This window comes from Moschus berezovskii, chromosome 26 (genome assembly GCF_049115385.1).
Source record: "Moschus berezovskii isolate FMDL1 chromosome 26, NW_MosBer_1.0, whole genome shotgun sequence".
NCBI classification, from domain to species: Eukaryota; Metazoa; Chordata; class Mammalia; order Artiodactyla; family Moschidae; genus Moschus; species Moschus berezovskii.
The window spans coordinates 1439507-1462846 of record NC_142485.1 but is presented as its reverse complement, the minus strand read 5'-3'; the positions used below and the strand labels follow the sequence as shown (position 1 = coordinate 1462846).

General features: G+C 42.9%; 1 protein-coding gene across 2 annotated transcripts in view; it reads left to right on the top strand.

Annotated features, from left to right (window-relative positions):
- ZNF385D (zinc finger protein 385D) overlaps nucleotides 1-23340 on the top strand; it is a 350361-nt gene that overhangs the window by 68053 nt on the left and 258968 nt on the right. For both annotated transcript variants that reach the window (XM_055416769.2, XM_088832539.1), the window contains exon 2: nucleotides 19317-19459. In XM_055416769.2, the coding sequence (XP_055272744.2) occupies nucleotides 19317-19459 (143 nt within the window). The remainder of the gene's footprint in view (nucleotides 1-19316; nucleotides 19460-23340) is intronic.

Sequence of the window (23340 nt, the reverse complement as noted above, 5' to 3'; positions counted from 1 at the left end):
AAAAGTCTGTTCTCATAACCACTTAAAACCATTTTGTAGATGTTTAGGAAAGAGAAAATTGATTATGGTGCTAAATGGACAGGGTTGGGGTGGATGGTGCTGAAAGAAGTGACATTTCCCCTAAACCTTGAAGGACTCAGAGGAGTTAAAGGAACAACAGACTTTAAAAAACTTAAAGTATTTCCCTTAGCTTAGGTATATGAGGATGCTGCTACACTGCACAAATAGACAAGACAAGGTCAGAATGACATTGGTGACAGAGACGGAGAGTGAGCTCTTGGAAGACGTAACGACTTTTGAAAAGTCAGGACAGATCAGGATTGTTCAGGAAAATACAGAGCCAGTTTCAGAAAAGCTGCTCCTGACAGACTTGCCTCTCTCAGCAGGCTCTCCTGCTCAAGGGCAATTTGACTCATCCTGTTTTGTTCTTCCTTTGGGGTTAATGTCCTTTCAAAAGCACAAACATAATCTTTACAGTTTGGGGCGAACCAGCCCAAGAAATTTAAGGCTAGCTCGAATTCCTTGTGTCTATGACCAGAGCCCCTTCCCGGTGTCTTTTGAGGGTCAGTCGTTTGCCACGTGACTTCTGGGGTTTCTGTGGGTCCGTTCAGGCCTCAGCTTCTCCTCTGGGAGACAGATGGGTGGGGAAGGACGGTGGTGAGGAGACCACGTGTCCTCAGGATGGCGGGGCACGCCTGGCTCAGCACAGATGGGTCACACGGGGATCTTGCACAGTGTGTTAGCCGTGTCAGTACTTACTGATTCAGAAAGGGAAAAAGCTGATGTCTCCCACTCACTGAGGGGCGAGTGCAGCTCTCCAGGCTTCCTCATCATCTGGGCACCCATGGGGAGAGAAGCCCTCTCACCAGGTTCCACACAAATGGGGGCAGAGCGCTTCACCTGATGGCTCGGCAAAAGGAAAGCAGGAGGACGATTTCACCTTCCACCTTCCGGGGTTTTGAGTGCGTCTTCTAACCTCATCGATGAGCACAAGAGCAGAGTTCAGGGTGCTCTAATGGCACCATGTGCAGCTCATTTTGAGAGTATCTGTTGGGGATAGCAAACTGGCGAACTGCCATAGATTCCAATGGTAGGCTGTGTCATAGAAGGATTTTGAGACCCACTAGAATCCCAGGGACGGGGAAGCCTGGTGGGCTGCCGTCTATGGGGTCGCACAGAGTTGGACACGACTGAAGCGACTTAGCAGCAGCAGCAGCAGCAGATAACATATTCCCTGAGTACTAGAAAGGAAAGCAATATCATGGACTTCTATCCTTGGTTTAAAGGGACAATGGATAGAAAATGATTTTTACAATAAGCTGGAGTGTTGAAATCAGTCAACCTGTGTTTACATCCCTACTTTGCTGCTCTAAAGTACTTAACCTCATACAGCTTCAGTTTCCAGTGTTAAAGAGCTAAATTATTAAGAACTAATAGAATTATGAAAATTAAAATCATATATTTATATGCATGTTCAATGTATACATCATATATACATATATATGAACTGCTCAAAAATTGATAGTGGCTATTATTATTATTTTAGTAGTCATCATTATTATTTGAAATTAGAACTGTTTGAATAATTCCATCTGTGTGGTCCACTACATACCAGCAGTGTATAATTTAATTACTGGAATATTTTACTCTTATTTCTAAATTAAATTTTCCTCTTAGAAATTTGTTTAGGCTTGTGCTATTCTGAATACCCCAATTCTAAGGAACAATGAGAGAATGAGCTCCCATTAAATGTGCAGTCAAAGATAATGTCCTACATAAGTCAGTGACTTCTGGCTCACTGTAAGTGGAGTAGAATGGATGAGAATTAGTAGCTCGAGTCAAGATGTGTTTGTGCCTCGAGGCAAGTCAGCAACTCATCTCACAGGCAGCGCTACACAGGGAAGTGGGAAACGGATCACGGCAACCAAAACGCTGTGTTCTCTCCTGTACCTTGGCCTCTGACCTTGACCTCTGGTCAGTGCCTGGCTTTCTCTGAGCACAGGGCCCCTCCAGAAGGCTGTCTGAAAAGTCTGTTTTTAAATTGGGGTATAGTTGCTTTCCAGAGTTGTGTTAGTTTCTGCCTTACAGCGAAGTGATTCAGTTATGTATGTGTGTGGGTGTTAGTCACTCCGTCATGTCTGACTAGTTGTGACCTCATAGACTGTACCCCACCCAGCTCCTTCATGGGCCTCCCTGGTGACTCAGATGGTAAAGAATGCGCCTGCAGTGCAGGAGATCTGGGTTTGATCCTTGGACTGGGAAGATCCCCTGGAGAAGGGAATGACAACCCACTTCAGTATTCTTGCCTGGAGAATCCCCATGGACAGAGGAGTCTGGCAGGTTCCATGGTGTCACAAAGAGTCAGAAGTGACTGAAAACTAAGCACAGGCTCCTATGTCCATGGGATTCTCCAGAGAAGAATCCTGGAGTGGGTTGCCATGCCCTTCTCCAGGGGATCTTCCCAACCCAGAGACTGAACCCCAGTCTCCTGCACTGCAGGCAGATTCTTTACTGTCTGAGCCACCTGGGAAGCCCGATTCAATTGTATATACACACATATCCCTTCTTTTCTGGCTTCCATGGAGGCTCAGTGGTAAAGAATCTGCCTGTCAATGCAGGAGACTCAGGAGACATGAGTTTGATCCCTGGGTTGGGAAGATCTCCTGGAGGAGGAATTGGCAACCTGCTCCAGTTTTTCTTTGCAAAAAGTTCATCTCTGCCTGTTTCTAGATTCCACATATGTGCGTTCATATCCAGTGTTTATTTTTCTCTTTCTGACTTACCTCACTCTGTATCCTGCCAGGATAGTCCCATGGACAGAGGAGCCTGGTGGGCTACGGTCTGTGGGGCCGTGAAGAGTCAGACACCGCTGAGCGACTCAGCATGCACGTTCCTTCTTTTGGGGATTTCCTTCCCGTTTAGATCACAACAGAGCCTTGAGTAGAGTTCATTGTGTTATACAGTAGGCTCTTATTAGTTACCTATGTTAGGCATTTGGTGGTGTGTTCTCAGTTGTTTTCGACTCTGTGACCCCCAGTGGACTGTAGCCCACCAGGATGCTCTATCCGTGGAATTCTCCAGGCAAGAATACTTGAGTAGGTTGCCATTTCCTCCTCTAGGGGATCTTCTGGACCCAGGGACTGAACCTGTGTCTCCTGTGTCTCCTGCATTGGCAGGTGGATTCTTTACCTGCTGAGCCACCAGGGAAGCCTCCTTGTAGGCAGAGCAGTGTATCTCTGTCAATCCCGATCTCCCAGTTCATCTGTCTTCTCTTCCCATCTTGATATCCGTGGGTATGTTCTCTACATCTGGGTCTCTATTCTTTGCAAAAAGTTCATCTCTGCCTGTTTCTAGATTCCACATATGGGTATGTTCTCTACATCTGGGTCTCTATTCTTTGCAAAAAGTTCATCTCTGCCTGTTTCTAGATTCCACATATCCAGTGTTTACTTTTTCTGACTTACCTCACTCTGTATGACGGTCTTTAGGTCTCCCCACATCTCTGCAAATGGCGCTACTTTGTGTGGTTGAGTGATATCCTATTGTGTATATACCACATCTTATTTATTCACTCATCTTTCAATGGGCATTTAGATTGCTTCTAGGTCCTGGCTATTGTAAATAATGCTGCAATAAACATTGGGGTGCTGGTATTTTTTTGAATGATGGTTTTCTCTGGGTATATGCCCAGGAGTGGGATTGCTGGCTCATATGTTAGCTCTATTTTAGTTTTTTGAAGAACCTCCATACAGTTCTTCATAGTGGCTGCACCCATTTACATTCCCACCAGCTGTGTAAGAGGGTTCCCCTTTCTCCACACCTTTTGCAGCATTTATGGTTCATAAATTTTTTGATGGTGGCCATTCTGCCCCGTGTGAGGCGGTACCTCACTGTGTTTTGACTTGCATTTCTCTAATAACTGGGGATGTCCAGCATCTTTTCATGTGTTTGTTGGCTCAGATTGCGGTTTTAATGCCCATCATCTCCCCTAACATGGCTCCTAGCAGGGCCAGCTTCCACAGATTGCTTGCTTCTCCTTGGTTTTAGTTTCACTTTAATCTCTGTATTAATGGCAGTATTTTATAATGTCCCTTATTTTATCACAATACTGATACCCCTTTTCATCATGTGTTACCTTTTGGGGATGGCATTGTAACCTTGGTGTCTGACTTTCTCCTCCCTGAGGCTGTAAGCAATTTCTGCTTTCTTTTTCCCCCCCTGCTTTGTAAATCCTGTATCTGTTGACTCCCAGCTATTTGAATGTGGAAATTTAAGTCCTTTCCTCAGAGGCAATTTTCGCTTTCATCAATTACTCTTTCAAATTAGTGGGACTCACAATGTGGTAGGTATTTGAATGGGTCAAGGATGCAATATACTCAAAGAACATGGACTTTGGAGTCAGACCTTTCTGGCTTCTAATTCTTATTATCTCTACTCCTTAAGAAGGCAGTTTATCTTTGGAAAAATGACCTCACTAAGCCTCCATTTCTTCACCTGTAAAATGAGAACAAGGATATCTTCATTGTTTACATAAATAATCTATGTAAAGCCATTTAGCACAGCACACAGACTATAATAGTGCTCAAAGTGACAGAGCTTCTTATAAAAATAAAGTATGGTAATGTGTATCTTCTTGCTTGCAATCATTTATATGAGTTTTGTCTTCCATTTTAAAATCAGTCATTTCCAGAATACCGCAATTACTACAGTTCTATTAGTAACTGATTTTACATCTTTTCCAAGGATCAAATGTTTGAGAATTAAAAGAAAATATAAAGTTAGGTTTGTTTTACGCAAAACCTGCCAGAAGAAACAATCGCACCAGGCCGAGACTAAACAGAGCCCATGTCAGCTCCACGGGGAGTGTTCCTGAGAAAATTGAAGTCAGAATTTCTTTTTGCTATTACAGAGTTTGTAAGAATGTTCACCAAACTGATGGAAACCAGAACTCGCTGTTCCTGAATCTTGGGAGTTAATGGATGGTACAAATGGGATGTGCTAAGTATAGACCTCTTAAGACAGCAGGAATGGGATCTTCCTCGTTCTTGATACATTGCATTTAATTTGGTGATAGGAATGGTGGCACAGTCTTTTCTTATATGGCTATTTCTCAGTGTCACTCAGTGCTAACTCCAGGCGCATTTCTTGGAATTTTGTGCCATGGCTGTTGTGAAAGAAAATTCAATTGAAATATGGGAAAACATCACAGTGAAACAGTGACTGAAAATATTCACAATAAGTGAATAGGATGTATAGGGGCTTCCCTGGTGGCTCAGTGGTAGAGACTCCGCCTGCGACGCAGGAGACCAGGGTTTGATCCCTGGGTTGGGAAGACCCCCTGGAGGAGGGCATGACAACCCTCTCCAGTGTTCTTGCCTGGAGAATCCCACAGACAGGAAAGGTAACAAAGAGTTGGCGGTGACTGAAGTGACAGAGCATGCAGGCACAAATAACAGGTTCATTCCAACCAAGTGAAAACCTGCTACCTTGGGATGAACACATATATCCTAGTCTATTCGGGCTGCTGTAACAGAACACCATGGTTGCTTATGATAAACAGACTGGCTTTTCACAGTTCTGGAGGCTGGGAAGTCCGTAGTCAAGGCCCTGGCAGACTTGGTGTCTGGTGAGAGCCTGCTTCCTGGGTCACAGATGGCCCTCTGCCATACTGGAAAGGATGGGGGTCTTTGTGGGGTCTTCATGACAGGGTACGGGATCTTTTCTTGAGGATGCTGCTCTCATGGCCTAATCTCCCACAGAGGGGTGTAAGTTTCAGCATATTTATTTTGAGGGTGGGGGACACGAGCATTCTATTTATAACATTATGGTACCTGCCAAAGCAGGAGATGCAGGTTAGACCCCTGGGTCGGGAAGGTCCCCTGGAAAAGGAAATGGCATCCAACTCCAGTCTTCTTGCCTAGAGAATCCCACAGATAGAGGAGCCTGGCAGACTGCTGTTTGTGGGGTCGCAAAGAGTCGAACACGACTGAGCACACAGACTCAGCATATACATAATATGTCTTATACTGGATTATAAGCCCCAGTAAAGACAAGACACATGAAATTATTGCTTAAATAATCTAGTGTCTTACAAATGAATGAATCCTAACATAATTGATGTAACTGACTTTGGCCTAGTTCGACTGAAACCACATTTTATTTATAAAATTTTGTTTTCTCTATCACTTTTTTTTTTTTTCTCTACCACAGGTCATCAAGAAAAAAAAAAAAGGGAATCCATGAATGAAATGTAAATGTAAGAACTTAGACTTTGGAAGTAGAATGTTGGGTTGTAAATTCCATCTATAGCATTTTGATATCTGGTTAAGAATCTGCCTGCCAACGCAGGAGATGCAGGAGAGGAAGGTTTGTTCTTCTAGAATTTATCATATGACCTTGAACAACTGTCTTAGCTCCATCATGGCTCCATTTCCTTCAGCCGGTGCTTTGTTGTGCTTAGTCTCTCAGTCATGACCAAATCTTTGGGACACCATCAACTGCAGCCCACCAGGCTCCTCTGTCCATGGGATTCTCCAGGCAAGAGTACTAGAGTGGGTTGCCATACCCTCCTCCAGGGGATCTTCCCAACCCAGGGATCAAACCCAGGTCTCTCGCATTGCAGGCACATTTTTTACCAGCTGAGCCACCAGGGAAGCCCAAGAATACCGGTGTGGGTAGCCTATCCCTTCTAGAGCAGATCTTCCCGACCCAGCAGTTGAACCAGGGTCTCCTGCTTTACAGGTGGACTCTTTTACCAGCTGAACTACCAGGGAAGTCCTTTCCTTAAGGCACAAAGGACTTTGTGAGAGCACAAAGGAGATATATTCCATGGAGTATCCAGCATTGAGAATGTTCCTGCCTTTATACCTGTTGAGGAAGGGGGAACTGTTATAAGAGAGAATAAATTCATACCTAAAAATGAAACAGGTTTAAGAAATTTATGTATTGCTGAGAAAATAATGTTAATAAAATTATAGTCTAAGAAGATTAGAATTATGATTGACTCAGTTCAGTTCAGTCCCTCAGTCGTGTCTGACTCTTTGTGACCCTATGAACTGCATCACGCCAGGCCTCCCTGTTCATCACCAACTCTCAGAGTCCACCTAAACCCATGTCCATTGAGTCAGTGATGCCAGCCAACCATGTCATCCTCTGTCGTCACCTTCTCCTCCTGCACTCAATCTTTCCCAGCATCAGGGTCTTTTCAAATGAGTCAGCTCTTTGCATCAGGTGGCCAAAGTATTGGAGTTTCAGCTTCAGCATCAGTCCTTCCAATGAACACCCAGGACTGATCTCCTTTAGGATGGACTGGTTGGATCTCCTTGTAGTCCAAGGGACTCTCAGGAGTCTTGACTTCAACACCACAGTTCAAAATTATCAATTCTTCGGTGATCAGCTTTCTTCACAGGCCAACTCTCACATCCATACATGACCACTGGAAAAACCATAGCCTTGACTAGACAGACCTTGGTTGGAAAAGTAATGTCTCTGCTTTTTAATATGCTGTCTAGGTTGGTCATAACTTTCCTTCCAAGGAGTAAGCGTCTTTTAATTTCATGGCTGCAGTCAGCATCTGCAGTGATTTTGGAGCCAAAAAAAAAAATAAAGTCTGACACTATTTCCACTGTTTCCCCATCTATTTCCCATGAAGTGATGGGACCAGATGCCATGATCTTCATTTTCTGAATGTTGAGCTACTTGTTTATTAAAGAAAAAAAAATCAACCATGGAAGCTTTATTCACTTAAATGTCTGTGATAAACTGTTCCTCACCTTTAAATGGTGAGGACACTTCAATAAACTCTCTGTTTGTCCCTGTGTCTTCAAGGAAGTTACTGGGGTTTGAAGTGGAGCAGACTGTGAGTTTGGGCACAGCAGAAGGAAGGGTGCAGCATTTAGCAGGCTGCGATTCAGCTTCCCTCAGTCATCTGTCTACTCATCCATCTGTATAGTCATCCATTCATTCCCGGAAAAAGACGAGTAGGTACCAGGAACCTCCTCGTGCACAGGAATCTAGAGGGATTACACCAGATATTCTCCTCAAGACCCGGCATTCTCACTGGAGGAGGCAGACCCGGAAGCATGGCGACCCATGTGCAGATGGAGGCACGGGGTGGGGAGGGTACCAAGCGCGAGCTCCTTCTACACGGACTGCCGCGATGCCCTTCTACACGGACGGCCGCGATGCCCCTTCTACACGGACGGCCGCGATGCCCCTTCTACACGGACGGCCGCGATGCCCCTTCTACACGGACGGCCGCGATGCCACTTCTACACGGACGGCCGCGATGCCCCTTCTACACGGACGGCTGTGAGCATCTACCAGCATCCAGGAGGCCAGGCTTGAACTGTGTCCTCAACCAGGACACGATGGTTGGTTATTTGCCATACACTGATGTGGGTTTAGAGTATATGTGGAGTGGGATGTGACTGAAATAAATACAAATTACAGTGCTTAATACACTGCTGTGGCTTCACATTTTCTAGGCTTAATTGCTAGTTGAAACTTGCCTTTCAAAACATGAGTTATATTAACTACTCCAGATTGAATTAGTTCCTTTCCATACCTTGGAAAAATATTTACCCATAGCAGTAGGGCCCTACTTTAATTTTCCTTCCCAGCCAAGTTGTTCAAAATATTTTTCCCCACTAGACTCCATTCGGAATCCCTCCTCCATCCCTGACCCTTCTCAAAAGGGTCAGACTTCACTTTTTTTTGCACATATACATTTTTATTTTTATTGTGTGAATACCTAGGGGATGGCAGGGTCATATAGTAATTGAATATAACTTTGTAAGAAATTGCCAAATATTTCCAAAGTGCTACCTTATTTTGCATTTCAACCAACAAGTCTGAAATTGACCTACATCCTTGCCAACATTTGGTATTGTTTTCCTTTTTAATTTTAGTCCTCCTAGTAGGTGATAGTAATATCTAATAGCTTTATTTTGCATTTCCCCAGTGATGCTAAGCAGATTTTTATTTGCATATTTGCTATTTGTATTTCTTCTTTTGTGAAATGTCTGTTCAAAATTTTTGTATATCTTTCAGTTAATATTTCATTATTGAATTATAAGAATTTTTATGTATTCCAAATGCAATTTTTTGTTAAATATATGTGTTGCATATTTATTTTTCTTAGCAATAGCTGGCTCCCCCTGCCCCTTTTTTTTTTTACTTTTTGTTTCATATTTGTGTATAGTTGGTTAACAATGTTGTGATAGTTTCAGGTATACAGCAAAGTGATTCAGTTGTACTTACCTATGTATCCATTCTTTTTCAAATCATGTCCCTATTTAGGTTATTACAGAGTACTGAGCAGAGTCCCCTGTGCTGTCCAGTAGGTCCTTTTGGTTGCATGTTTTACATATGGCAGCATGGCGCCTTGTCTTTATGTCTCAATGCTCTCTCAAAGGTAGGAAGCTTTAATTTTGATACACATTCAGCTCTCTCTATTCACAAATTCTGTATCAGCAGATCCAACCAACTGCAAGTGCAAAGTATTTTTTTAAAACTTTAGAAAGTTCCAAAAAGCAAAATTTGAATTTGCTGGGCTGCCACAGGCAACTATTTACATAACATTTACATTGTATTAAGTATTATAAGTGATCTAGAGATGATTTAGAATGTATAGGAGGATATGGGTAAGTTATATACAAATCCTATGCTATTTTATATAAGGGACCTGAGTATCCTCAGATGTTGGTATCCAGGCAATCAAGGAACAAATGCTTTGTGAGAAAATGACTTCTCTTTGAGGTTACTCACTAAATAACACAAAGGTCTCTATAGTCAAAGCTATGGTTTTTCCAGTAATCATGTACGGATGTGATAGTTGGACCTTAAAGAAGGCTGAGCGCTGAAGAACTGATGCTTTCAAACTGTGGTTCTGGAGAAAACTCTTGAGAGTCACTTGAACAGAAAGGAGATCAAACCAGTCCACCCTGAAGGAAATCAGTCCTAAATGTTCATTGGAAGAACTGATGCTAAAGCTGAAACTCCATTACTTTGGCCACCTGATGGGAAGAGGTGACCCATTGGAAAAGCCCCTGATGCTGGGAAAGATTGAAGGCGGGAGGAGATGGGGGCAACAGAGGATGAGTTGGTTGGTTGGCATCGCTGACTCGATGGACGTGAGTTTGAGTGAACCCTGGGAGATAGTGAAGAACAGGAAAGCCCGTGTGCTGCCGTCCCTGGGGTCTCAAAGGTCAGACGTGACTTGGTGACTGAACAACAGCAACAGCAAGAACAAACAACTGATAAAGACACCAAAAACCTGATGACGTTAAGTCTCCGAGAAGTGGCCTCTGAGCTGGTCCTTCCACGGGCAGCCTTCGGCAGCGCCGACCTCTCACTGTGTCCTTTGTAAACACACTCTCCCTCTTGCCTCTGGGGTTATTCTCTCTGTCCTCATCTTTTATTCCAGTCCTTCTCGGTCTCCTTCCCTGGGCTCATGAGCCTCCAGGTTCAGGAGGCTGGTCTCTCTGTTCTGCATTTTCCCAAGGAAATATTTGTCACGTCCATGGTTTCAGTTCCTGTGTGAGGACTCTGCACTACTCCTTCAGCAGGAAGTCTGCACAGAGCTGTCTTCTAAGTGCTGGGACCACTGACCCAGTGGCTTCATCCCACTCACACCTCAGCCTCACGATGTCAAAACTCTCACCTTGTCTTCTCTTAGACTTGCTCTCCTTCACCACCTATATCTTGAAGACACTTCAGGGAGATGAACAAAGGTGTTCTCTAATTTGCGTGATGCTTACCTAACTTACCTTTTTGGTAGTGAGAAACCCACCTTAAACCACTTAAGCTCAGAAGTGTTTCATTCATACCTTGGGTTGCACTGCTTGCCTGCACAGATTGTCAAACGCTTGGAGAGCAAGTAAAGAGTGCATCACGGCCATACCGAATGGAAAGAACGTGAGGCAGAAAGATATTCATCAGGGTGTGGGGAACAGCTGTGCTGGCGTGGAGCGCTTCACATGGGCAAGGCCCAACTGCAAGGCCCAGATCATGCGAAAACAAGACCGTGTCAGCAGACGACAGCATCCTTTTCTCTCTAAAGGGTCAGATGAATAAAGCCGGGTTGTGATGAGCAGAATTGCTCCTCAGGGTGACTCAGAGGTGTCTAGGGAGGTCTAACTGCCTACATTAGCGAGCTTGGAACATTTGGCTATTAGTGAGACTAGATTGTGACCCACTTTGGTGAAATACAGCTTCCTGGTAGCACTCTCAAGAATGAACAGAATTTAAAAAATACCATTTGCCCCGGGACTGGCCCTTTTTGCATCTTTTGGTTTGCAGAAGTGGTGTCATTTTTATCCAAGGCACTTCTTACTCATTAATACTGATTTCAGCATTAATTTTTTTACATTAAGTTCTCCTTTGAGGATAATCATCATTGACCACAAAGATTCCTAGACTGGCCATTGTCTTCCCCAGGAATGGAGGACTAATTCTTGCTGAGCCAGTCCTAGCAGGGTCTGCCTTCTAACAGTGGCCATGTCTGCCTCTGGGAAAGCTCTCCTAGCCATCCCCCAAAGGAGACGGACCCAGGGGAAAGCAAAGAGTTCTCCCCTGTCAGCAGTGCTTTCTGGAGCAGACTGTATCAGGCACCTTGTCTGTAAATGACTCCTTACTGGGGGCCGTTGGTTTTGCATTGAAGCTACAAAGTCTGATGGAACCCTCTGCAGTGGTGGAAATGTTTTTCTTCTTTTAATTAATTTATTTTAATTGGAGGATAATCACTTTACAATATGGTGTTAGTCTTTGCTCTACATCAATATGAATCGGCCATAGGCATGCATTTTTGCCCTCCATCCTGTACACCCTCCCACATCCCTCCCCAATCCATCCTTGTTTTTAATTGCAGTATTCTATTCATTGAGGTAACCTCTGTCACATGTGGCTGTCAAGCACTTGAAATGTGATTGAGAAACTGAACATTTAATTTTATTTAGTTCACACTTAACCACACACAGCTAAAGATGACCATACAGGACATCTCAGCATTAGATCACCTTTTTGATTAGTTACAAATGATTTTGTGAAATTAAATCTTGTGAGTTCTTCTTGAGGAAAAATTTTACATTTTTACATTCACTGTTGCAGCCGTGAGAGGCAGTTTCCAGGCAAAAATGTTTGATCACCTGAGAGCAGTCCCTTGTCTTGACTCGTGCACTGTCTAACAGCGGGGCTGAAGTGCAGAGGAATATTAAGATTGAATGTCTAAAAATCCTTACTCTGGTACTCTTAGAATCATCAGAGTGTTTTGCAGGCACTGGGAATTGTCATGAGAGTGGGGAAAACAAGTGAGAGAGTCTTCTTTGCTTCTAGTGAAGATGTGGCAACTGGATGATAGCAGTATTTTGATTTTGGTGCCAGATTTCAATGATGATGACAGAGAAAGCATTATTTAGTCCTTTTTTCTTAGCTTCTTTCCAGAATGAGCTTTGACAGAATTTACTGGGACGTTTATTTAATCATATTCTTTTCCTTTACGATTTACAATGAACACGATTCCCTGTGCTGTATGAGAGCTCGCCCTTTCTCTGTTGGTTTGGGTCCCCGGTCCTGCTCCATGCTCTCTCTCTGCTCTTCCCCTGTCGACCACGAGCCTGTTCTCTGGGTCTGTGAGATGGTTTCTTTTTGCACATAGGTTTATTTGTGTCATATTTTAGACTCCACATAGAAGTGATATCATATGGCATTTTTCTTTCTCTGACTTACTTTGCTTAGTATGATAATCTCTAGGTCCATCCATGTAACTGCAAATGAAAAGGATTATTCCATCCTTTTTACGACTGAGTTCTAGTCCACTGGATGTCCTGGAATATTTAAATCCCATGACTTAAAATGAATAAATAAATAATTTAAACAAGGGAAAACGGATCCCTCACATGGGCTTTCTTTTATGGGTAAAGTGTGAGTCAGACAGTTAACCTGGGCAAATATTTCTGCATCACGGTTTCCAGGTTAGCGTTAGAGCTGCCATAACTCGGTCCCCTTCTTACCTCCTTCCCCTCTGTGGTCACGGGAAGAATGGCTGGGGCAGCGGTCCACAGCAGGAACAGCTCAGTGCTGCCCGCTGCCCCTGTGGGCCGGATCCTGCTTTAATATCCAAACTGACCTGCCAAGGGCAACGCACTTTACGCCCACAAGGAGCTTCATCCTCAGGTAGAAGGTGCTGGATCAATTAGTAGGCGAACCAACAATTCAGAACAGAGGGAAAATGAAAGCGATGAAAGAAAAATTGTGACCGAGTCACACTAAGTTCAGTTTTATCTCCAAATCCATTTCTAGTTGTATCTTTCTGTTCGGAACGTTTAAACAAAGATGAGAACTGAATGGGAGTTTGGATCACTGACGTTGAAGGGAATATGGTAAACACAGTTTTTCTAGCTAAGGAGTAAAGGATAACCTCAACAGCAGAATGCCCATTGTAATCCCCAGCCAACAGCGTTGAGTATTTGGGAGGCAGCCACACAAGGGAATGTGACAAACACGTATTTGTTTTTCTGATTTGGCAAGTAGATGTTAAACTGGAGGGCTTTTGAAACATTTGATATGAAGCCCATGTGTTTCTGGAGACTTTCTCAAAGATAGGGCAGGATCAGCGTTTTCCCATGTAGACAAATATTGATAATAAATACTGAACATTCCTTATCATCTTCTATACAAGGAATGAGTCTACTCCTTTTTTTTTTTTTTGAGCAGTAACAAAATTTTCTCACCAGACTTCTGATTTAGTGCATTCCATTCTGGCTGCAAGGGAGCTGGCTTGCCTTGTAGGACAAAACTGACCTCACAGTGTTCTTTTTTGTTGTCATTTTGTTTGCGTTTATTGTTTTAATTTAAAGGCTGTTTGTATCAGTGCATTGAAACTTGTTAAGATCACTCAGCGTAATGATGAATGCCATTTATTACCGGTGTGATTTTTAGATGCGATGTATTTTAGGTGATAGCGTTGACTTTTGAGTTTGTAAATTTGGCATTATCATAGATTCTCGGCAGAATTATTGTGTATTTTAAAGGAATTAAGGGTATATACTAGAGTGGCTAGCCGTTCCCTTCTCCAGGGAATCTTCCCAATCCAGAGATCAAACCCAGGTCTCCTGCATTGCAGGCGAATTCTTTACCATCTGAGCCACCAGGGAGGTCCATAGCAGGGCCTAGTACATACCAACTGCTTAACAGATTTGTAAAATTTAGCTTTTTTCTCAGCATTCACTCCCTTCCATCCTGGCTGGTCTATTTCACCAGCAACAACATTTGATGGCCATTGTTTTGTGTCAAATCAAGTTTTACTTTTATGCCCCGAATTAATCATTTCTTTTCTACTTCCTGTTCATAGTATCAGATCTAATTCCTTATGTCCTTGATCACGTAGAGCCCAGAAACCCTGTCTTTCCCCTCCCTCCCTCAGCACACATGGCAAATCAAACTGAAGTAGTTGGGATTGGATGTCAGTAATGTTCCACTTCTGTCGGGTTAGTCGAGTAACTACTTATGACTTGATGTATGAAATGTTCTCAGTGTTTTCCTACTAGGTCTAAATATTCGGAGCAGTTTAGCAGTTTAACTCTGGCTGACTGTTGACATTATTAGAACATATGTGTATATTTCAGTATAGATAAGTTTATATATGGGCTTCCCGGGTAGCTCCGTGGGTAAAGAATCCACCTGCAAGGCAGGAGATGCAGGTCCAGTCCCTGGGTGGGGAAGGTCCCCTGGCGGAGGGCATGGCAACCCGCTCCAGTGTTCTTGCCTGGAGAATCCCATGGACAGAGGAGTCTGGGGGCTAGAGCCCATGGGGTCACAAAGGATTGGACATGACTGGAGCAACTTAGCACAGCACACAAGCGTATGTATACATATACATATATATATATATATATACACATATATAATTAAATTTATAGTGAAAGAAAGATATGCTAGAAATTAATTCTCCCATCAAGAAAACAGGGATTTCTTCTGCTTTTTATAAACACAGATACTATATATATATGTGTGTGTGTGATAATAATGTATTTTAACAATATACATTATATATTATATTGTTTTTCAATGATTCACAGTTCTACAGCATACACAGCCAAGAATATTCGGCAGCAGCAACCCCTGATCATTTTTAACTTCGGTTTTGCCATTTGGGGAAATGAGTGATTAAGGAGTAGGTTAAGCTGTGAGACAGGATGTCTGACTGGTTTATGAACCATGAATGGACCGAGTGCAGAAGTTCAAGGTTACAAGTGTTATTTTATGGAAAGAACACTATTTTACTCTCAAGGAATATTTCAAAATGTTGATTTACAAGGTAACCTCTTACTGTGAAGTCGCTCCTTCTGCAGGGGCCAGAATCAGCCAAGTGGAGAATAGGCAGGTGCCTTTAGAATGTCTTGATTGACCTCTTCCAGGGGGCCCAGATATGCGTCTGCACCAACCTGAACATTTCTTTGGAATTTATTGGGTTCATTAAAAAAAACCCGCCTCACTTAGCACCACGTGATCAGGCTCTCTGCTAGGCACTTTACCTACATTTTCTCTAATATGATGCTTCAGCTGACAACCAGTGGTTTAGAATTCCTATTTGTCTGTATAATTTATTAAAACAAATATTTCCAAATTGGCATTTTAATTAGGTTTTCAGAAAATGCAGATTTTTGAAGTGTATAATGTCTTGTTTTCTCAGATAATCTCTATTAACAAATATCCTATAAACAGACAGCTTATTCCAGTATTTTTTAAATGCACAGATTTGCACTTTTGTGAATACAGAGCCAGCTGTCTTGTGAATAGACCAAAGTATGCTACATAGTATCTGTTTGCTCTATAATTCAGTTCCGAATTCTAAATATGAATCTAAGCTAGCAGAACCAAACCTCAGGAAGGGACAGAGAGGAGTTCTATGAGCTTAGATCACTTGCTTCATATATTTGTCATATTTACCTTCATTATTCAATACCTTACTCAGTATAGGTCTAATAACTGATCTCTATTTCATGAATTGTTTTTTAGTTTATTGAATATAATGGGATGTAAAGAAATTTGGAATAGAGAGATATTAGCTGCTCTGAAATCTGAATATTCTGTTAAGGCTTAATTTTTAAAAGCTATGTAAGTTAAAGTTGCATAGTGTGTGAAATACGTGGTACTAGAAGCAGTGCCATACAGTTTTCCATACAAAGGGCGTGCATTCGTATTTTTTCTGTTCCCAACCCATGGAGGCTTCAAAATGCTTTCCCCAAAGTGAGAGCATCAGTATTTCCAGAAGTGACTTTCTGACGAAAAAAGCAGCACTGTGGTAAATGGTAACGACATGACTCTTCGTTACCTGCAGTCCTGTCTACACGTTCATATATATCTTGATGTTTACTATCGTCAAGACGATTTTATAATAAAGAAAATAATGGTAAACATGCATTCATGCCCTAAATGCAATAAATTCTTTTAAAAAATGCAAGAATGAAATAGCTGTTTTCTCAAGGAGCACATTTTAGCCTGCTTTACAGGAAACATGTTATGTTTGCCGGTTTTAACTTCGTACTGTTTTCCAATAGTATCCTTACTGCTGAGCATACACAGATTGGAACAAGCAAAATATTTTCAGAATGTATCCTAATTGTAAAAGCAGAAATGTTAGTCATAGATAATCTTTAAGGGACAGTCTTAATTTGGGGCCTCAATATTAACACTATAGTCAGTTCAGTCAGTCAGTTCAGTTGCTCAGTTGTGTCTGACTCTTTGCGACCCCATGAACCGCAGCACGCCAGGCCTCCCTGTCCATCACCAACTCCCGGAGTTCACCCAAACCCATGTCCATTGAGTTGGTGATGCCATCCAACCATCTCGCCCTCTGTTGTCCATCCTACCTGGGTTTGCATGGCAAGTGGCCGAAGAATGTATGGTCACACCATGTTCTCTGTTTTCCAATGATCTTTCACTTTTCTCTCTTCAACTAGGTAGAAAGGGCTGAACTCAGATTGTATCGACAGCTCCCATCCAAAGCCACGACTCTTCCTCGGTGTCTTCTTATCCCCTATGTAGGAAGCCCCAGTTGCAACCTTAAGAGAGGGCCCTGAACTGTATGTATAATAAAATGCAAATGAAACCCGTATCTCAGAGGAAGAGAGGTATATATCTAGAGGAATTAATTTTCCCTAGTGGTAGAATCAGTGTATATTTATTCTTTGTTCCTCTCAGTGTGGTGGATAAAAAGAGAAACCTGAGCTTTTCCAGAACATCTATAGCTCTCCTGAACCAAAGGGGAACTCATAAAGGAAATAATTCCAGAATATGTTCCTGCTAAATTGCATTCTTATAATTAGAAGAATGAAATGTTTCTGTGGAAGCAGCATAAACAGTTAAAGAGTTGATCAATTTATTTTTTCTCTCCGTGATATTATGCTATCCGTTACCTGATTTCTGAGATTTTAGGGTCAAACAAGGTAATGAATGAATGCTTTTGCAAAGCATGACTCTGACACAGATAATAATAATTTAAAATGATGTGTTTAAAGTTCACTATTATTTATGGACATGTTAAACTGCACCTCAGATTTCAACCCAAACTTATTTTACTTCTGAGTTTTCTAAAGAGGCACCAACCAAAATTTTATTTTGGTTCTTTAACTTTTCATCAAAAGAGAAATTGGTAGCAATACTAAACTCATGACAGGCCTATCACCAAAGTTTTACGAATGCCCTCTCTATACCACCAGGTGGACAATAAAGTAAGTTTATAGTGTGCTCTGGTGACTGTAACTTGTTATATTTTGCTTTTATCTCCCTCTGTTTTAACATCAGCCCTCTATTTCCTCACTCCTTACTATTTTTCACTTTAATTGGTTTGTTTTCAAACTGGATGTTGTTGGCCTTGTTGTTGAAGAACGTTTCAAGAGGGAAGTAAGAAAAAGTGGGACAAATACTGGTTTTGTTAATTTGGCTCCAGTTGATTTTATACCTGAAGCCAGGAGACCTGATGGTTTTTTGGTATGGTTAGTTAAATCCTGTGCTGATGGCTTCTGCTGTGGATGTTGAGTCACCCACCTTGGCAGTAGATCCTCTGGTCCACTAGGGTTGGGTCTGGCATGGGGGAATCATTTTTTAAATTTCACCTTTGTTCAGGTGACTTAAGGGGTGCAAGAGGGAAGTCTGTGTGCAGCTGACCTGGTGAGATCTGTAAGGATAATTCGGATGGGACCTCATTCCAGGTTGTTTTAAAAGCAAGATGGCAGGCAAGGAAGTGGGACAAACAGGAGCCTCTCTTCTCTTTCTGTCTCCTAGAGTTCTTTTCCGTGAGAAAAAGGAAAAATCCCAGTGCGTTTTGTTTTCCTAATGCTTCTTTGGATTCTCACCAGTAGCTTTTTACAGTCTGTTGCTTGCCTCTCAGATTAGAAGAATGCTGGCATATTTTAACAGTTTCCTAGGATTCAAACAGCCTTTAATTAACGACAAATTGATGTTTCGGAGTGTTACCAGAGTATGAGAGACAGAACAGGGAGGTGGGCTCTGTTCAGCTTCCCAACGCAGTGAAACCCTAGAACAGGGGCAAAGCTGTGGGTCTCCCACGAACAGCCTTTGCCCACTGGTGTGCAAAGGACGTGTCTGTACTGCCATAATATTCCATTGCCTTCTCGTTAGGGGCCTTCTGTATTCCACCTACTCGTGACTGGGAAGGCAGGGGGCAGGCAGTCGTGAATCTTTAAAGCTGCAGGGGAGCTGAGTAGCTCAGGGATCCCATGATTTGTAGCTGGGTTTGCTGGTTTTAATCCTCCAGTCGCCAGGGCCGTCAGGTATGGCCGCCGTGTTTGTAGCTAAGTCTCTTTCCCGTGCCAGCGTCATGTCATCTTGCTGCCAGAGTCTGGGATGTGGTGGAAAAGAGCAGTGCTGTAAAAGAACCACTCAGACTGGATGCATATTTTCAGCCAAAGTTCGTTTTCAAAGAGGGTCAGGGGAGTGTCAGAAGGGTTTTCCCTTTGAATCAAGGGATCTTAGTTACAGGTTTGCTGGTGACTCAATCCAGAGCTCAAGGCGGAAAAAGAAGAATGGACTGTGGACTATGGAATGCTTGAACTGCTAGCCATGACGTACACAGCAGATAGTCTGAGCAAGAGGGGCAGGGGGCAGCAGCGGTGCTCCCTCTGCTCACCGGCCCATCGCTGGTGGCCGGCTTCGGGGTCAGTTCGCGCCATGTCTTGTTTTCTCCAGTGACCCGGAAAGCTGGCAGTTTGGTCTCAGAAGAGGCCTGGGTGACTGTGTGCTGAGTTCCCCATGCTCCGGGTCCCTGACCGTGCCCTCTCTTCTCCTCTGTGCAGGTGGCACGTGCCAGAGCCCCGCTCTCCCAGCCCTGGTCCGGCCGCCAGCCCCGACTTTGCAACCGTCGCTGGACATTAAACCGTTTCTTCCATTTCCTCTCGACACGGCGGCCGCAGTCAACCTCTTCCCCAATTTTAATGCGGTAAGTCCTGCGCCGTCTGCCTGGGCCAGGGTGGTTGGCCCTGGAAAGCGTTCAGGGCCGGGGGTGAGCTGGCCATGGCCTTCCTTCTACTCTGCGCTTTACTGCGTAGCTTGGCCAAAAGGACAGCAAGGTTAGTTGTCTGCCTGGTTGTGTGAGGTCTCCAGAGCCAGCCTCCTTCAAGAAAGAGGAACAGAGATTGCATCTGATGGGGTGGATCATGAATCTGTGCCTCCCTTTTACTGTCTTTCTGGGCAGCATTAGCCATTTTATTAGTTTCTTTTCCATGCCAAGTTCAATTTAACTGAAAGGTAATGAATGTGTTAGAGAGCATTCAGATATGTGTCGATGTCTAAAAACTTAAACATGTGTTACTTCTCTCTGGGCCTTCTACTTTAATTTTCAAATCTGTTATTTCTTCTCTAATTTAATAAAGAGGACCCTGATCATCACACTAGAGATACAATATATGCATAAAGCACACTCTCCTTCTTAATTTAAAAGCAGTCAGGGTTCTGGTAGAAACAATTTTCTTTCTTTTCTTTCTTCTCAGACACGGCTCCTCAACTTGAGTCTTTCTTAAATGACCTTGTTTTGGGAGCTTTGTCAACAGCTTTCTCAGCACCAGTACAGTACTTACTTGCCTCTGTTTTCACTCCTGTTCTTGTCTTTAAAAGTTGACAGATTCCTCATATGCATCATCATTCTTTTTTTTTTGTACAAGCACTGAGAATATTCTTAGGATGAAAATAGAAATAAGGGTTGAAAAGGTTAGAAGCCAGTAAGTGACATTGTTTCCTAATATCCGATTCAGCTTTCAACAGTTGTTATAATGCAGGTCTGAGTTTATCAATGACAGAACTTGTCAACACAACCAAGGCCAAGGGGATTAAGATGTAAGGTCTCTGAAGGCCCAGTGAGCTAAATAATACAGACTTCTTGTTGCAACATCTTACCTCCATGATGAATTAAAAAGAAAAAAGCAGTCTGTCCACAATTAGGTCATTCTCCTTGAGGAGACAGAAGTGGGTCTCTTCTACTTTAATTATGTTTCATCGCAGGGACTCTGGACCTGCCAAGGAGATGGTGCAGTTCTGTGCTCGCCTTTACTGAAGGACACTGGAGAGTCACAGTGGTTGCTTTGCTTTGGGGAACATGAAGGATTTTCCATAGGAGTCTTACTTTGAAATGGATGAAACATAAATAGAGCAGCATAAAGATCATATTTCCAAAGTAAAGGTTTCTAATTCTAGGTATTTCAATAAAAGTAGAGGAAGACCTGGCTCAGAAGCAGATTTGTTGGTTGTTGAACGACCACACTAAAGTCGTGGGCGCCATCTCTCTGGACAGCCTGCCTGCTCCACTGTTAAGTGGCTTCTTGGCACCATCTTGCTTCCCAGACCCCAGAGATGATCCATCAGGTGCTTTACCAGGCCTCTGAGACCACTTGACCTCCTGTCACTCACAGCTTTGGAGAAGCCGACGTACAGTTCCTGCAAGGTTGTGAAAGACTGAGTTTTAAACTTTTGATTTGCCCTTTGGGAACCATTAAAAGCGAAATGACTAATTTGATTGACAGTGAGTGTTCTTTGTCACTAAACAAAGATGAGAGTGATACATTGAGCATCAGACCCTGAGCAAATCTCTTTATCCTCTTTGTTGCTGTTTCCTCATCTTTAAAATAAAGGGAGTGGACCTGATGATCTCTTCCTTTGGGTTTATAAGATTCAAAATATTTGAGCTTTTGTGGACAAAGACAGCCTTGTGTGGTGGTCCAGTTGGCTTCTGAGTTAGACTGCCTGGGTTCAAGTCAGAACTGCTCCTCACCATCGCCATGGCCTTGCCTAAGTCACATAATCCCTATGTATCTCAATGTCCCTGTTTGTGAACTGGGACTAATAATTAACCTACTTCCTAGGCATGTGGTCATGATTATGTGGGTTAAATCATTTAGAACGGGGCTCAGCCTACAATAAGCACTGTTTGAGTGACAGGTGTTATGCTCATAAGTAGCCTTCTTATTTTGAATGTGGAAGTTCATCAGCTAACGGACTGCCAAAGTTTTACTTGATTCCTTTTCTTATGTGATTGATTTGGACTTGTGTTGGTGTTTTTCCCAGTTAAAACAAGAGACCCCGTGCTGCTACAACTATTGGTTACTTCTTTCTAGTGCTGACTAGGTCACAATCAGTCCAAGATTAAGTCGGTCTGTGTTTCCAGCTGAGTGGAAAGTTGCAAAGCCCCGTATCCTGTAGTTCTGGGCTGAGAATTACAGCCCCATATCCTAAAATCCCCAGATGGACAGAGCATCTCTTTGAGTAACACTCTGAGATCTTGATTTTGTTGCTGGTGTGAAAATCTCAATCCACAAATTCAGGGTGTATTAACTATAACATTTTTATTGCTGTAAGTTGATTTTATTTCTGGTTCAAAAGCTTGTTCCATGAGTCTGTAGGGAGATGACATTTAACTGTTTCAGAATATGCTAAGATTCTGGAATCTAACAGATTATCTACCCAGCTTTTGGCGGGAGAGTTCCTCTGTTCAAGTTATGGATCTACGTAGACAATCATGGGATGATGAGCCCCTGATGAGCATGGCTTTTGGGGCCCCAGTTCTCAACTGTGGACACACAAACGTATGAGGCTTCAGTGGCCCCTCTTACCCAGCAGTGCCCCAGGGCTGCTGCCTCTCTGCTGCCTCATGGCCTTCTTTCCTCTGACCTTTTGACAAAGTCCATGATGGTCAGAGACTGTCTTCTTGTTGTGTTTCTTCTCTGAGGATGTGAGTATAGAATCGTCTGTCTGCTTGGGGTATGGTCTGGCAGGATGGCAAAGGAAAAAAAAAAAAGTGTAAGGCTATGCAGGTAAAAAAATACATAATTGGATATATCTGATTATTATCCTTAAATAGGTTTAAACCATTGAGTTCAGATATGAGTCAGGAAGAATCATGAAACTTCTGGGGAAAAAGAAGTGCAGTTAGGAGAGAAAGAAATGGTGGGTGTAGGATGGGAGCTGAGCTGTGGATACATGAAAGGACATTCAACAAAGCCGCTGGGATCCCGTAGTCTCCTTACGGCCAACTTCTGAGGAGTAGCAACAGAAGCCGCTTCCTTGACCTGGGGTTGTTGCAACCAGGAGCTTTCAGACAAGAGAAGTTTCCTTGACTTTTCCTCGTACCCCACCCCGTCCCTCCGTCTCTTTAGACAATGGAGTCTCAGTGCTTAGGGCCACTCTTATCTCAGCGATCCTTTCTGCACATGCATTTCTTGAGAGGAGCCAATCCTGGAAATAGGTTAATGCTACTTATTGGTAGTAAAGAAGTGTTTACTACATACTATGCAGTATGGATGTGGTCCATTCAGTCAACGGCTAGTTATCAGGTGTCTATTACATGCTAGGAATAGGGATAGCAAAACTTACGTTGTGACCTCTGCCACAACAGAGGTGACCTCTGAAGTAATTTATAAAGGAGAAGCTGGACAAATAAAGAAATATTTGTAAATGCAGGTGCTTTTATAGAGAATGATGTGTAGTACAGAATGGGCACTCAAGGGCAGGAGTGAAAGGTTGTCTTAGGGAAGGTTTGGTGAGAAAAATAGAAACTATTCTCGGCGTGCAAACAGGAAGGGAATTAATAGAAGGATTTAGATGCTTACAAAACATTTGGAGGTGCTGGGCAAACAAAGGTCAGAGCAGGCTGCTGCTGGCTCTTGGTTTTTCAGCTTGCTTTCATGGAGTCAGGAAGTTGCAGAAATACAGGATGCCCGGTAATCCCAGTTACTTTCTTCCAAATCCCAGGCTTTTGGATTTTTTAAAAATAAAAAGAGATTATAACCCATTGAATGAACTATGAATCTTTTATTCCACACATATATAATA